This window comes from Urocitellus parryii, chromosome 9 (genome assembly GCF_045843805.1).
Source record: "Urocitellus parryii isolate mUroPar1 chromosome 9, mUroPar1.hap1, whole genome shotgun sequence".
In the NCBI taxonomy this organism is placed as follows: Eukaryota; Metazoa; Chordata; class Mammalia; order Rodentia; family Sciuridae; genus Urocitellus; species Urocitellus parryii.
In genome coordinates, this window is record NC_135539.1 from 120,908,939 (window position 1) to 120,926,090 (window position 17,152).

General features: G+C 31.9%; 1 protein-coding gene across 3 annotated transcripts in view; it reads left to right on the top strand.

The window, feature by feature from the left end:
• The window catches only part of Kcnt2 (potassium sodium-activated channel subfamily T member 2), a 375,357-nt gene that overhangs the window by 210,758 nt on the left and 147,447 nt on the right, over positions 1-17,152 (top strand). For all 3 annotated transcript variants that reach the window (XM_026409552.2, XM_026409554.2, XM_026409555.2), the window contains exon 13: positions 205-313. In XM_026409552.2, the coding sequence (XP_026265337.1) occupies positions 205-313 (109 nt within the window). The remainder of the gene's footprint in view (positions 1-204; positions 314-17,152) is intronic.

The following is a 17,152-nucleotide window of genomic DNA, read 5'->3' on the forward strand; positions in this document are numbered from 1 at the left end:
TACAGTTTACTGTTACTTTTACAGTTTACTGTTACCCTTTTTTATTGTGTCCTCAATGTAAATTGTCATGTTTGTACACCTTTTGAACTATGGAGTTGATCACTTAACACACCAATTGCTTGAATATTTTTACTTTATATATTTGAAGCTTTTAAATTATTTTGTAAATTATTCTCATAATATTTTGACTTCTTGTCATTTCAGGATCATCAGACTATTTTGAGAGCGTGGGCTGTAAAAGATTTTGCTCCAAATTGTCCTTTGTATGTCCAGATATTAAAGCCAGAAAATAAATTCCATATCAAATTTGCTGGTAAGTTTTAATCCTGAATGAGATTCTTTGAATTTCTTCCGGCTCTCATTGTAATTTAAAAGCTGTGTCTTTGAAGTTAGTAGCAACTAAATGTATTCATCCTACAAAATAGAAAGGATTTTCTTTTTTATCCTTTACTTATTGTAAATGAATTTCCTCACTTTAATGTATGAAACTATAATTTAGGGAGAGATCCTTTACTTTTAAATGTAACTTGGTGACTTTAAGAATTCAGCTTACTGGATAACTTTGTAAACCTAAGTTGATTGGTAGTTGTAGATTTGTACACAATAAGAACACACATTTCAAAACCTTTCTTCATTTATCCTTAAGTATACATGTAGAATAATACTTTGCTATAGATTATTTAAAACACAGATAAGTTTGCCCCACTATAGAATAATGTATAAACATGTTTTGGTACATTCAAATAGATTTAATTTGGGGTGTAGACTTTGGAAAATTTTCAAGAAAAAGATATCTGTGTGAGTTTTTTGAAAGCAATACTTTTAAGAGAATTAATCACATGAGATTTTTTTTTTCCTTTGAATTTTTAGGAAATTGAACAATGAAGTGGTGCTTGATTATTTTTTTCTTAAATGCTTCCATGGGAGAAAGGAACTAATTTTAATTCAGGCAGTAAATCACATACATATTGTTCCCCAAATATAACAACTGTATTGTGTTTTATATTTTACCTTAATAGCCTGAAACTTCAAATTTATTATAATGTAGGTAATTTTAGCAATGTGTCAGCAAAATGTTTTTCCTTCAGAAGACATGTTCACAAATGTTAAAATGCTTGCTTGTTAGCATATGATACTGAAATAAAAAATTCTAACCCTAAGGTTTTAAAATAATAATAGGAAAATCAAGAGATTATTGCTATTCTATTTCTTCTGTTTTATATATACTAGCCTTCCATTGCATCATTATTTTTTTCTAAAAATGTAGAGTGAACAACTTCAAGTAATGTCTTTCATACTTGGCTACATATTAATATCTGTTTGGAAGACTTTTTTAAAGTAATAATTAGAGAGATTCTGATTTAAATGGTCTGAGATAGTGCTAGGGCTTCTTTAATCCTATTGCTTTGACTTAAAACTAAAAGTACATCTTTTGTAAGTGATCCTGTGAACAAAGTGGAAAAATACAAGTAAAGTAATCAACCTACTCCCTGGTGCACATATAATTAACAATGAATAAATGTCAATAGTTTATCTAAAGTACCTTTTTTATCACTTAGAATAAAAGGATATTTTTGAAAATTTTTCATTAAACCTGGGAATTATTTGCTTTGACAAAATTTTTAGGGTAGCGGTAATGACATGGCACTATGCAAAGTCCCAAAAATATGAATTTAAAATTCGGTCCTATAGCTTAACCTTGATGCATGCAAATTAGTATTCTGAGCCCTATTTTTCTTCTTTATGAAAGATCATCATATTTATGGTATTTCTGCTTCATCAGTTAGGGTTAATAGTTTTGTTATATAAATACTAATCTAAAACACATTCAATGTTCACTAAATGAGTATTGAATCTAAATCTTAAAACAATTACAATGTGTGGTTTGGGAGGACAATTTGTAATATTGAATGTTTCATAACTAAAATTGAGAATAGACTTCAGTTCTTCCTTCCTTCTGTAGTAAGCTATGGAAATACTCCCCACAGATCAAACTTGCTGAACTAATCTATTTTTATATAAAAATACAGGCATTATTTGCATTGAACTTTTAAATTTTTAGTTTATAATTGTGAAAATGAGTGAAATATTAAAATTGTATCTTAATAGTTTATCTCAATATTTCTCATTTTGACACCTGTTGAAATTTGAGGAGTTCTTTTTATATTATGAAATGATGAAAGCACCCTTGTTTCATTAAAATGTCATAAAAATAAAGCTTGCAGTGATATATAAGGTTCACAAACCCAATATAATGTATTTTTATAGCAGCATGAGTTCATAAAAAATTATGAGCTTTACCTTTACAAGAATAGTATATTAAAATGTTGCTTAGTTTGTGTGGATGCTTAAAATAGTAGTCCCCATGAACCATACTCTCTGAGTGTGTGTCACTTTGCAATGGGACTTTCTGGCTTTTTAACCACAAAGAGTAGAAATCTTCTTCTCCAGCCTTAAATATGGTTTTCCTTGTCGTTTGCTTTGACCAATATACTGTAACATATGATATCATAAGGAAAACACTGAAAAACCATGGAGCTTCTGCTATGTACTCATATTAGGAGCTTTGTTTAGCCTCTCTGAGGATGGAAACTCATGTGAAAAGTGAGGCATATCTGTCCCAGCATTGTGCCTATTCAGCCCCCAACTTCCTTACCCATCAGCTCACTGAATCATACTAACCCACACTATGTTGAGAAATAAGTTTTCTTTGTTATAAAGCGTAGGGATTATTTGTTTTTTAGCAATAGTATACTAACATCATATGTGATAAAACAGTAATTGCTTTATTTTTAAGTCATCTTTACTGGATGATATTCATTATATTCCTTACCCTGCATTTGCCTGAATATTAAATAAACACTTTTATAATTTTCACAAGATATGGAATTAGACATAATTTCCAGTACATAGCCTATTTATTTATTTATTTAATACTTATTTTTTAGTTTTCAGCGGACACAACATCTTTGTTTGTATGTGGTTCTGAGGATCGAACCCGGGCCGCTCGCATGCCAGACGAGCGCGCTACTGCTTGAGCCACATTCCCAGCCCAGTACAGAGCCTCTTAAACTTCCACTAAATTGTGGAATTCCTGCCATTAGTAAATGTAATGCATTTTTAAAAGTGAATTCATTTTATTAAAAGAGGTGTAAAATGGATAAACTCAACTTGTTTATGTATTAAACATTAGAGAGCAAAACACAACAACAACATAGCAATTATTATTTTATGCACACTTACAATTCAGACCTTTTATACTTCTCTTGTGAAAATAAAATTATTGAATTATTACATTCTTATTTGAATAAATTTTTACATAAGATTTTTTTACATGAGATTTAGGCTATTAATTATAATTAAAACAGTCTTCTACACTTTGATCAGATCCAATAAGAAAAAGTTCTGATCCATGTGGTTTGAGAAATAGAAAAGATACACTTTCATTCATAGTACCAAGAATGTAAGCTAAACAAATTAACATAGAGGGAGTCAGGAAGAATAATATTTATAAAAGATATCAGAATACAAACTTAAATTCACTATAAATCACAGGCAAATTTACATAACAGGAGGACATAATTCACAGAATATTTTCCCTTTTTATAATAAACTTATCAAAGTACATGATTAAAACTAGACATTTCTAAAGTGAGACATTTTTTGGTGAAATCTTTGTTCTAGTGTGTATTAACTACAGGACCTCAGGACTCTTTATTTCTCTAAGCTTGTGGTTTATGATTTATAAAAGCTTGTAAGAGAAACTACCCCATAGGGTTTTCATGATTGAAGAAAATATTTTGAAGAAAACCAGCCACCAGTTAATGATGTCTGTCAGGGTAATTGTTATCACTAATATCTTGAGTACCTATTTCTCATCCTCATGACAAATATTTATCATAGTTATTGCCAGAAAAAATAACTGAAATATTATTACAGCAATTCAAACAGTACATGATTCTGAGCTTACATATATTTTCCTAGAGAATAGAAAAGAAAGCTATTTCTCCAACTCATATTATGGGACCAACATAGTCTTGAAAAAAATTCATTAAGGATAGCATTAGAAATGACATTTAGAGACTAATTTAATTGGTTAACATAGTTAAACATTATATAAAATATGTTACCAAAACAAACTAAATAATCTATTTTAAAAAGAATATATCACCAGCAAGTTAAGTTATTCCTGAAATAGATTATCGTGTTAACGGAGAATGATCACATTATCTTTTCAATGGATGCAGAAAAAGTATATGAAAGAAAATTCAATATATATTCACAAGCAAAAAACCATTATAGCAAGAAAACTACCGAGAAGCTAGAAACAAAAACCTCCAAACCTAAGGGAAGTTATCTTCAAAATAACCCAGAGAAAATTAACATTGAATGATGTCTTTAAAATTAGGAACAGGGCTGGGGATGTGGCTCACGCGGTAGCGCGCTCGCCTGGCATGTGTGAGGCCCGGGTTCGATCCTCAGCACCACATACAAACAAAGATGTTGTGTCCGCAAAAAACTAAACAATAAATATTAAAATAATTCTCTCTCTCTCTCTCTCTCCCCTAAAATATAATAAAATAAAAAAATATATAAATAAAATAAATTAAAAAATATGAAAAAAATAAAATTAGGAACAAATAATGGTATCCATTAAAACAATTGTTTTCTATTTTTTCCCTCAAATCCTACAGATTTTTGTAAATATGAAAAAATGAAGAGAATAAATATTAGCAGGCAAGAAATAAAATTGCAATTTTCTACATGTTCTCAGATTATGTTAAGGAAAATTCAAAATAATTTGCTTTTCTCCCTATATACTTGTTTCTTGGTGGATCTCATCCATTTATAAGTTTAAATTTCTCCTTCAATATCCACTGTGAGCTAAGAGTTTTGTATCTCCAACTTACACAGTCAATATCCCCCAGTATATTTTAATAGCCATTTTTAAATTAAGATATCTAAAAACATTTATTGATTTGTACTGGTCTAGAACTTTTCACTCTTCCCCTTACCAATTTAGAACTTAAGCAAAAACCTATGAGTCATTCTTTCAGCTACTATATTCAATATATCATCACAACCTGTCAGTTATACTGCTTGAATTTCTCAGCCTTATCCTTTGTGACAATCCTAGTCCACACCATGATCATCTCTTATTTAGTTATTCCAAAATATTCCCTTGTCATTTTTTTCCTAGGTGTTCACAAGTTGATCTGTGAGCTTACTGCTTCTCTTTGAATTCCCCTTCACATATGCATTTGTGATTACTGCTGGGCATCATAGAAGGATAGCTACAGCTTTTTTCCTTTATTATCAGGCTAAGCTCTCTTGCTTCCATTTTTTAGTATACAGATGCTGAAATTCTAATTCTTTTATACTATTTTTATTTTTAAGAGTGTGTCTTATGGATTTTTTGGGTCAATTTTCATAGTCAAAACTCAAATGGGAAGGTTACTTTGGTTATGCTAAACCAGAGAAACAGTGAGAAACACTTTACCAATAATTTTGAAAGAAGTGGCAGTTGGCATTGAAACATGACAGAGGTGATGACAGTGTTTGGTAGATTTGATCAATGTAAAATATGGTTGTGTTTACATTTTGTATTCTTTGTCAACCTGTTATAGGACCAATAATTCTAGTAAAGCCTCCCCAAGGTCAATTAAGTGATCTAAAATAACCTGGAAAAAAATATGCCTCCATGTTATTGAGCCCTTCATAAATAATTTCCTCTTATTTGACAAAACATGATGAAAAAGGTAAAATATAGTTTTCAAATGTATTTCTGGAGTTCTAAAACTATTTCCTTCACCATACTTCATTCCAAGAATAATCATTAAACAATCTCAAGCATACACCAAAAATAAGTAAGTAAATAAATAAATAAAGCCAATGTGAAAAATGTGTACATTACTGAGAAGAAAAAAAAAAAAGAAAGAAAAAGAAAAACCTTGAATGACCTTCAATGAACTTTAAGAACAAACTGTTATTCAATTATTCTTTTAATATAAAAAAATTCTTACTTTCTGTCTCCTCTGTAAAAGTTACTCAGAAAATCAATGAGAGGCAAATTAAAGTTATACTAATAAAGTAATAGCTACATTTAGGTTAACACTCTATTCCCATCTTTTGTCAATATTCAGTTGTCTTTTCTTCCTCAGTTAATTTTCTTTTAATCATTGGGTGAGTCCTTTGAAAATTTTCTATTTAACTAATATAAAAGAACATAAAAAATCAAACTGGCAAATTTTCACCTACGAGTAGGGCAAGGAATATAAAAATCAATTAGGGAATGCAATTGTGAATTGTCTGAATTTTTCTGCATTGATTATATACCATGTGTAACAGAATTTGATTATTGTTCATGAATGAAAGAAAGAACCATATTTCAATAGTAAAGTGTTGACTGAATGAAACACTTTTTAGTTCACACTTAAAACATGCCTAGAAGAATGAATCATTATAACAGAACTGTAGGAGTTAGCTTTTTCAGTAATTAAAAAAAAGTAATTACAATGAAAGTTAAATGTATAGCAAAAGTAAATACATTTTAGCAATATCATCAGTAATATTTTAAAATATACTTTTTCTTAAGGGAGATAATATGACTGCCATTATATAAACAGTATTGTTTAAAATACATACATACATACATACATACATGTATATCTTGGAGAAATGATCTGAACAAAAAATGGAAGCTTTGTCACCATGTAGTTTTTACTGAAGCACCAGACATTTCAATGCCTTTTTTTCTACCCAAAAAAAGAGAGTGTGAAACTATTTCCAAGCAATATAAATATTGGAAATTATCTTAGCTGTTTCTAAATAACATATGGATATGCAGGCTTGACTTTCACCAAATGGTGAAGTGTGAGTTTTTCATGCTGAAACATTTCTTCATTTCCCATATAACGCCCACATAGACATCATCTTAAACTTTATTCTTACAACCTACTTAAGAACATAATGCTTTGGATTTCTATATTTTCAAAATATAAAACACCAAACTTTTGAAAATTCTTGAAATTTAAGATGGAATTCATTTTTCTTTTTATATTACTGTGGAGATCAAGGGACATTACTTGATCTAAGGTCATATTTAAAGACAGAACTATCAGGAGTCTTTAATTTTTTTTGTATTTCCTTGCTATTTTTTTTTCTTGAAAAGTTATCAAACTCACATTTTTAAAATTATTGGACAATGAAGCTATATTCATTCCATCTACATTTAATGATCCTTAACATTTTGCCACATTTGCTTGACCTTCTCTCTGTGTACACATGCATACATTTACACAAATGCTTTTACTCAGTGCACTTTCCTGAGAATTGGTAAATTCTGCCATACTTGTACTGTACAATAACGTATTTATTCCAAGCAGCTAATAAAAAGTCTATAAATTCAGTTCATACTCAAATGGTGTTGTCATAAAAAATATTCCTAAAAATTTTAAGTTCAATAATTACACAAATTTTACTTTCACTATCTTTAATTTTTTCATTTAAATTATTTTTATTGAAAATTTTTAGATTTACAGAGGAGTGGTAGTGATAGTTGTGAAAGTTCTTCTACAATCCTCATGTCCCACAATTTTCCCCAATGTTAATGTCTTATGTAATCATGGTCCATTTCATCAAAATAACAAATTAGCATTTGTTAAGTTGTAGATTATTATTTAAGTGAAATTTGTTCCTAGAGTTCATTCCTTCTAAAAAAAATTTTAATAAGTTGTTTGGTTTTTCTTTTTGCATTTAAAAATTTAATATGCAGGTCAATTACATAGCCAAACTATCTGGCTGGTTCATTCTTTTTGACCCATGAATAACGTGATACTGAACGTTAGGTATTGCAAGTCATCTTCATGTGGAGCATTTATGATTTAATTAACTCAGCATTTTTTATGCTTCCCTCCATTAATTTTCTTATATGTTTCTCAAGCATAAAATTTCATGGTCTGTAAGAGAAGAATATTTACAGTATTTAGAAAATGGCAGGCACATTCTATCATATGCTAGACCTATGATTTTAAGTCCATAAAGTAGTTCCTAGACACAAATGCTTTTTGAAGAAGGTCAGGTATGTCTTTTTTTCATTCTAATTTACTTATTCAGACTACTTTCTTGACTTTCTAATGTGAGAAATTTGTTGTTCCAGGTCCTGCTGATACAATTATGAATACGATGCTCTGTCTAGGCTAATGCCAGCTTTTATCATGTCCCTAGTTCACACCCTTTAAAAAATCATTGACACAATATACTTTTACATGCTGCCCAAGAAATCAGTTTAACTCATCCTGTTCTTTCTGCATAGATTTAATTTTAAGTTGATAATCCCTCCCTTCCACTCCTTGTCACTTTGTAAATGTCAAAACATGATTCCAACTATGTGGTAGTTTCATTTGATATTGCTTTATGATTTCAGTAAATCCAATGGATATGCAACAAATAGTTAATATATAATTTCATGGTTTAATATAATTTCATCACTGAAATTCATCACTGCTTTGCTTTGAGAAAAGTCTCTTAAAATGTAACTTTTGACTCTAAGAATGAGTTTTTCGTAGCAGGACAGTCAGCAAATAGCAATGATAGTTATTATAATGGGATGGTTATAAAATTAAAATTTGCCTTAAATATTAGTGCATAGGTGCTTCATATTGTACATACACATAATCCAATAAATGTATGTGTGCTTGATTATAAATTAGATTTTGCTAAGTCATTAGAATTTTGTTGGAGAAGTAATGAGAGGCTAAAGAGGGTATTAGATGAAGGCATATAGTTTTATCCAGATAACACAGTAGCTCTAGGGAAAATGTGCAGTGGAAAGGACAAAAAGAATCTCATAGGAGTGATTATTTAGGTATCTGTTGTAGTTGTTCAGGTGAGAGATACTGAGAAATTGAACAAGAGTGGTGATAATGGAAAAGGAGAGTGAGAACAGATTCATGAAACACTTCAGATATATATTGTAGATTTAATGATCAGTTGACTGTGAGAACCATGAGAGTGTGATAAATCATTTTATCTTTGCAACTCTTATTTTTTTGTATATTCTCACAATCAATAATAATTCTGTTATATAAGGAACTAATTGAATTTTAGTTCCTTAGATATCTAACAGTAGAATATCTGTTTCTTATGTGTGCTAGAACTTAAATTATCACTATTTGCAGATGATATGATTCTATACCTAGCAGACCCAAAAGGGTCTACAAAGAAGCTATTAGAGCTAATAAATGAATTCAGCAAAGTGGCAGGATATAAGATCAACATGCATAAATCAAAGGCATTCCTGTATATGAGCGACAAATCCTCTGAAACGGAAATGAGGACAACTACTCCATTCACAATATCCCCCCAAAAAATAAAATACTTGGGAATCAACCTAACAAAAGAGGTGAAAGATTTATACAATGAAAATTACAGAACCCTAAAGAAAGATATAGAAGAAGACCTGAGAAGATGGAAAAATATACCCTGTTCATGGATAGGCAGAACTAACATCATCAAAATGGCGATATTACCAAAAGTTCTCTATAAGTTCAATGCAATGCCAATCAAAATCCCAACAGCATTTCTTGTAGAAATAGATAAAAGAATCATGAAATTCATATGGAATAATAAAAGACCCAGAATAGCAAAAACAATACTAAGCAGGAAGTGTGAATCAGGCGGTATAGCGATACCAGACTTCAAACTATACTACAGAGCAATAGTAACAAAAACAGCATGGTACTGGTACCAAAACAGGCGGGTGGACCAATGGTACAGAATAGAGGACACAGTAACCAATCCACAAAACTACAACTATCTTATATTTGATAAAGGGGCTAAAAGCATGCAATGGAGGAAGGATAGCATCTTCAACAAATGGTGCTGGGAAAACTGGAAATCCATTTGCATCAAAATGAATCTGAATCCTTATCTCTTGCCATGCACAAAAGTTAACTCAAAATGGATCAAGGAGCTTGCTATTAAATCAGAGACACGGTATCTGATAGAAGAAAAAGTTGGTTATGATCTACATGCTGTGGGATCGGGCCCCAAATTCCTCAATAGGACACCCATAGCGCAAGAGTTAACAACTAGAATCAACAAATGGGACTTACTCAAACTAAAAAGTTTTTTCTCAGCAAAAGATACAATAAGAGAGATAAACAGGGAGCCTACATCCTGGGAACAAATCTTTACTCCACACACTTCAGATAGAGCCCTAATAACCAGAATATACAAAGAACTCAAAAAATTAGACAATAAGATAACAAATAACCCAATCAATAAATGGGCCAAGGACCTGATCAGACACTTCTCAGAGGAGGACATACAATCAATCAATAAATACATGAAAAAATGCTCACCATCGCTAGCAGTCAGAGAAATGCAAATCAAAACCATCCTAAGATACCATCTCACTCCGGTAAGATTGGCAGCCATTAGGAAGTCAAACAACAATAAGTGCTGGAGAGGATGTGGGGAAAAGGGCACTCTTGTTCATTGCTGGTGGGACTGCAAACTGGTGCAGCCAATTTGGAAAGCAGTATGGAGATTTCTTGGAAAGCTGGGAATGGAACCACCATTTGACCCAGCTATTCCCCTTCTGGGTCTATACCCTAAAGACCTAATAAGAGCATGCTACAGGGACACTGCTACATCGATGTTCATAGCAGCTCAATTCACCATAGCAAGACTGTGGAATCAGCCTAGATGCCCTTCAATAGATGAATGGATAAAAAAAATGTGGCATTTATACACTATGGAGTATTACTCTGCATTAAAAAATGACAAAATCATAGAATTTGGAGGGAAATGGATGGCATTAGAGCAGATTATGCTAAGTGAAGCTAGTCAATCTTAAAAAAACAAATACCAAATGACTCCTTTGATATAAGGGGAGTCAACAAGGACAGGGTAGGGATGAAGAGCTTGAGAAGAAGATTTACATTAAACAGGGATGAGAGGTGGGAGGGAAAGGGAGTGAGAAGGGGAATCGCATGGAAATGGAAGGCGATCCTCAGGGTTATACAAAATGACATATAAGAGGAAAGGAGGCGTAAGACAAGATAATACAAATGGAAGAAATGATTTACAGTAGAAGGGGTAGAGAGAGAAAAGGGGAGGGGAGGGGAGGGGAGGGGAGGGGGGATAGTAGAGAATAGGACAGACAGCAGAATACATCAGACACTAGAAAGGCAATATGTCAATCAATGGAAGGGTAACTGATGTGATTCAGCAATCTGTATACGGGGTAAAATTGGGAGTTCATAACCCACTTGAACCAAACCATGTAATATGATGTATTAAGAACTATGTAATATTTTGAAAGACTAATAATAAAAAAAAAATATAAAAAAATAAAAAAAATACAGAAAGAGCACCAGAAGTCAAAATTTAAATCCTTGTGATCTTTTCTGAGCATTAGAGTATATAAACTTAAAATAAAAGTTCAAAGGCCAGGCTAAAAACCACCAGGGACTCATAAGCAAAACAATCCTCAGAGCACAAATAGGATGGAGAGACCTTCAAATTCTGAAATTCTGAGTGACCTTGGTGATTCGCCAGGACATTTGAAATTTTGGAAGAAAAATCATTTGGCAGTTAGATGCAACTATTTCCTGGAGGCAAGGCTGTTCTAAATCGATCAGTATTGGATTTCTCTTGATATATAATAAATTACCACTATCTTTTTGGCTTAAAATAATATAAATTTATTATCTACCCCTTGTTAGTGTCTTAGCAGTCTATACTGAAGATATCTGACGGTTTTTTTTTTATCTCATCTGAGGCTAAAGTTCTTCCAAGTTCACTTTTTTGTTTTCAGGTTTCAGCTCATGGTGGATTTCTAATGGAGGCTCCACTTCCTAGAACCTGCCCTCCTTCCTCTGCTACATGGCCTTTTATACAAGATGGCCATTTGTTTCTTAAAGGCCATAGGATGACATTTATTGTAGCTTTGACACTGTCCTTTGAGAAAGCACTAGTCTTCTTTTAAGATCAAGGCCAACCAAGGTTATTCTCTTTATTTACTGAGTAAAAGCCACCTGACTCAGCTTTTTTATATATCAAAACTTAATCATAGTAGTATAATCCTATTATATTTATATGCACTGTCCACACTCAAAAACATGATACAAGATGTATATATCAGGAGCCTTCGATCTTGGAAGCCATCCAAGAATTGTATGCCAAAACTGGCTTCGCAAATCTTAAATAAAAGGCCTTGGAAGTACCAAATTCACCTTACCCAAAACAAAGTGCCATATTTTTAGAGAAAGAAAACAATTTCGGGGCTGGGCTTGTGGCTCAGTGGTAGAGTGCTTGCCTCACACGTGAGAGACCCTAGGTTCGATCCTCAGCACCACATAAAAATAAATAAACAAAATAAAGATATTGTAAAAAAAGAAAACTTTTCAATATTGTGTAATGTAAGATTCACATTGGCCAGTATCAAATTAAAAATTTTTAAAAAGCCAATAAGCATGAAATTCTAAGGGATAGTGATTGAGGTAGAAATCTAACTTTACTTCCAAAAAATATAAGAATAGAAAAAAATATATATATTCCCAGATTCATTTGATTAGGTAAAAAACATAATGGCTAAAGAAACTTACAGACTGATATTTATTATGAACCAAATGCAAAAATGTTCAACATAGCAAATCAAATTCAGTCATATTTAGACAAATACATTATAAACAAGTGGGGCTTATTTTTGTGGCTCCACAAGTCATACGCATTTAAACATCAGATAGAATTCACCATGTTTGTACTCTAAGGTGAAAATAAAGTACATGATCGCATCACTTTATACAATAGCAGCATCTGAGTTTTAAAAAGTCAATAAATATGTTACAAAAACTTGTGTACATTGAAAGTAGAATTGGAACTAACTGAATTTTTAACTGTAATATTGAGAACAATTAAAAAAAAATGTCTCCTCTTCTTCTGTTGACCATCATATGGGTCCTAACCTTTGCAATAAATAAATCAATGAAAAATATATATGGGAATGGAAATAGTAAAAATGTCTTTATTCATAATTCAAACCAAGATTTCTATGTAAATATCAGTGAATCTAATAAAGATGATTTAATGTATGAGGATTAATTAATGCAATGATAATTAAAACATTTAAATTATATTACCTTTATAATTGCATCAAAATATGAAATTATTGGAGAAAATTTATTAAAATATGTGCAGTATAAGTGGAACTATAAACATTACTAAGAGGATGATTCAAACAAATTTAAAACAGTGAGGAACATACCATTTTTATGTATTGGAACACTCAATATTGTTATCCTGTTAATTCTACCCAAATTAATCTATAGAGTCAATAAAAGTCAGACAAGACTCTTTGAAAATTTAACAACACGATTGCACAATTAATATAAAATTGAAAGAAATGATAATAATAATGACTATGAAAAAAAGACACCTGTTATAAAATTTATAGTACCCTGTTTAAATGTTCACTCTAATGGAGGAATATTCAAGACATCATCAATTTATCATAATGATAGACAAAAACATGAATGGAAAAAAAATACAGTCCAGAAGTAGATTCAGCTATATATTTTCAAAAATTTGCAACAAAGATGTCAAGTTAATCCCTAGGGTGCTGGTGTTCTTTAAAAAATATTTGTGGATCAACAGAATATCCATCTGGAAAAAAATATATACTTTCGGCCTTACTCCACAACATAGGCTAAATATTAACTTGAGATAGGTCATATACTCTCGTCTATGACCTGCACAGATGAGATGAACTGGGTTTAAAAGAGCTGGCTGCAACATTAAGCTAAGAAAGCAGCGAAAAATCACACAACACAGAAATAAGATTTTCAGATCGAGAGAAGGGTGGCTCTGGTTCAACTTCCACCCTGGCAAGAGCACTGGAAAAGAAAGAGAGCATGAGCCCAGAATCCCTTTATTTTATAGTGGGAGCATCAGAGGGAGATAGGGTTTTAAGGGTGGAGTCTTACTTCATGATGTCTTGTGGTCAGCAGATTGATTGACATGTTTAGGAGTCACACCCATCTCAGGTGCTCTGTGGTATCTTAGGCAGAGCTGGAGAGAGGAGCGCTCCTGCATCATGTGATCAATCTTTTTGACAGGGAGTTCCAAGAGCCAGGCCTATTCTCTCAAGAGGTACTATGTGCTACACAATCCACACACAGCCCATGGACAGCTGTTGACAATATACTATAGATTAAAGGACAGGCTACAACATATCTAAAAGAAAACATAGGGGAATATTCTCAAAATTAGGTAGAAAATATTTCTCAACTTATAAACAATAATAACAAGAATAAAAAAATAATAAGAAAAAAACTGAAAATTTAACCGTCATCAAAATTAATCCTACCACTTTTTACCTATATTATTTAATGAAAGGCAGCCCTTAACTAGGGTTAAAATAGTCACAATGAACACATATGGGTAAAATTTGCACCCAGGTATATATAAAGAACCTGCAGAATTTCAATATTAAGAATCTAAAGTAGTGAGTTGCATAGGTGGATTGAACACTTTACACACAAGAATAGGACATGAAATGGCCACTAAGAACCTGAAATTATTCTCAGCTTCACTAAGTAGGGACAATACTTAGTGAATACCATTACATGTACAGTGTAGTGAAGATTAAAAGAATTGTGTTACAAGTGACTAGTCCTCTCTTGTTTCCCCCCCCCCCCCATGGCTTACATTCTCGTGGGGAAGATAGTGTTGAGCAAGTAAGAACTTACTCGGTGGCTTACTTAAATAAGGGCAACAAGGAGACCATAGGAATAGAAGTTTCAGTTTTATGTTGGGGATGTGTAAACTATAAGTGAATTGAGAAATTATTTAATCCCATTTAGGTGAATTAGATTTCAATAATTCCTGGGTATGAACATAAAATAGGGAGAACCTGTTGTGGGAGATGTTGTAATGAATCCCTAGGAACTGAAAAATTACAATGTGCCTGTAACAAGATAGCAGATTTTAGGAGCTAGGCACTAGGAAAATAGGCAGAAATAAGATTATCCAAAAGTTTATATTGCACTTGTAGAATTCTGGATATTTTCTTATAAATAAGAGAAGGTACTGAAGATTTTTCCAGCAGAATATCACATTAAAATGTTAATCCTTAGCATGCCTCTCTGAAGGTAATAATAGGAAGGGCTTTACAGAGCATAGGTGTTTGTGTATTTCTTCTAGAACTTAGTAAAAGAATGCATATTGTGAAATCCACAGTGGAGGGGGCATCGGCTAAAATCTCTTAACACAATTCATGAATGTCTCATGAGGAAATAATATGAGCTGTACATAAAATTTAAATAAAGAGACATCATTGTTATTTGTAGGAATAAACGTAAAAAGAAACAAAAAATATGTAACCATCTGAGAATGGTACATGAAATGAGTGAATGTGGGATTCAGTATTATCTGATTATAAATTATTCGCAGTTATATTAGAGTGATGAGCAATATAAATGAAATTAAGAAGATAACAAAATTTCTTAAAATAAGGTAATGCTTCTGTTAATCCTCATACAAATATTATATGTAATTTTTATAAAGGAATATTTAATACTAGTTAGAAGGTATGTTTATGATGATGGTTGTTTTTAATTCATTAGTGATCTTTTTCATTTTCACACATTTCCCAAAAATTCCAAATGACCAAACATAATTAGTGCTATAATCAAGTTTCTGAATGGTTTTATCTAAGTATGTTACTTATTTAACTGCAAGAAGGGGTTATATTATGTCAATTATCATTTCTATTCATAAAAGTTAATATGAATTTTTGAATATATGAAATCAGCAGATTGTTTCACAAAAGAATTTATGATCAAATCTCATTTAACATTGTAGTATGTGCACATTCATGGTGCCAAGTTCTCATTTAAGCCCGCAAGCTGTTCTGCATAATAAATCATAAGGACTAAAACTAATGAGTCTGCCAATAATTACTTCCTTCTTGGGAATGTTCATTCAGTTTCTGATAAGAAATGAAAAATAAAGCAATTTAAAAAGCAGTACTATTTTTAAAAAATTCCTAAGGCTAATGTTATTAATGGAATTTCTAGGTTTAATTGTATATGTACTTGTGTATTTTTTAATACACAGTGCCAATTAATTCTCTGGAAATATATAAATTCCCCCTTGCACAATTGGTCAACATTCCTTTTAACTTTTGCCCCTTGGTTTAATAAAAATTAATATGAGAACTATAAGGTTACTAGTATGGCAATAAGGGTAAGTGATGTTGACATAGTTTGTTTTTTTTGTTTGTTTGTTTTTTTATTTTTTTTTTTAATCCAGAGATTGAGCTCAGGGGTGCTTAACCACTGAGACACATCCCTAGCCCTTTAACTTTATTTATTTATTGCATTTTGAGATGAGTCTCGCTAAATTGGTTAAGGCCCCCTAAGTTGCTGAGGTTGGCTTTAAACTTCTGATCCTCCAGCCTCAGCCTCCTGAGCTGCTACAATTACAGGTATGAGCCACACCACCCAGCTCATATAGTATACTTGAGTGCATTGTTCTTCTAAATCCCCTCTTTTTAAAACATTCTTTTTTAAGCTGTAGATGGACACAATACCATTATTTATTTATCTTTACGTGGTGCTCAGGATCTAACCCAGGGCCCCACACCTGCTAGGCAAGGGCTCCACCACTGAGCCACAACCCCAGCCCCCTTTAAATCTCTTTTTATAGGTTAAATTCTTTTTTTAATATTTAGTTTTTAGTTGTAGTTGGACACAATACCTTTATTTTATTTATTTATTTTTATGTGGTGCTGAGGATTGAACCCAGGACCCAGCACAAGTTAGTTGAGTACTCTACAGTTGAGCCACAACCCCAGCCCCTAGGTTGCATTCTTTTGGCTACCTTCTGGTATATGTATACATATATGAAAATATGTATACATATATATGTACATATATATATTCATATATTATAAAGAAATAATAAAGAGGAGACAGAGAGACAAGGTGCAGAGGTAGGGAAGGTGGCAGAGTGGCTGAGAGGCCAAGCTGCCAAGCTTTATTTATATCAATAGGTTACATTAGATCATTAGTACCATAACTACATTATTGTTTAGAGTATCAGTAAGGTTGCTTATTCTGAAGTTACATTTCACAGTTGCAAT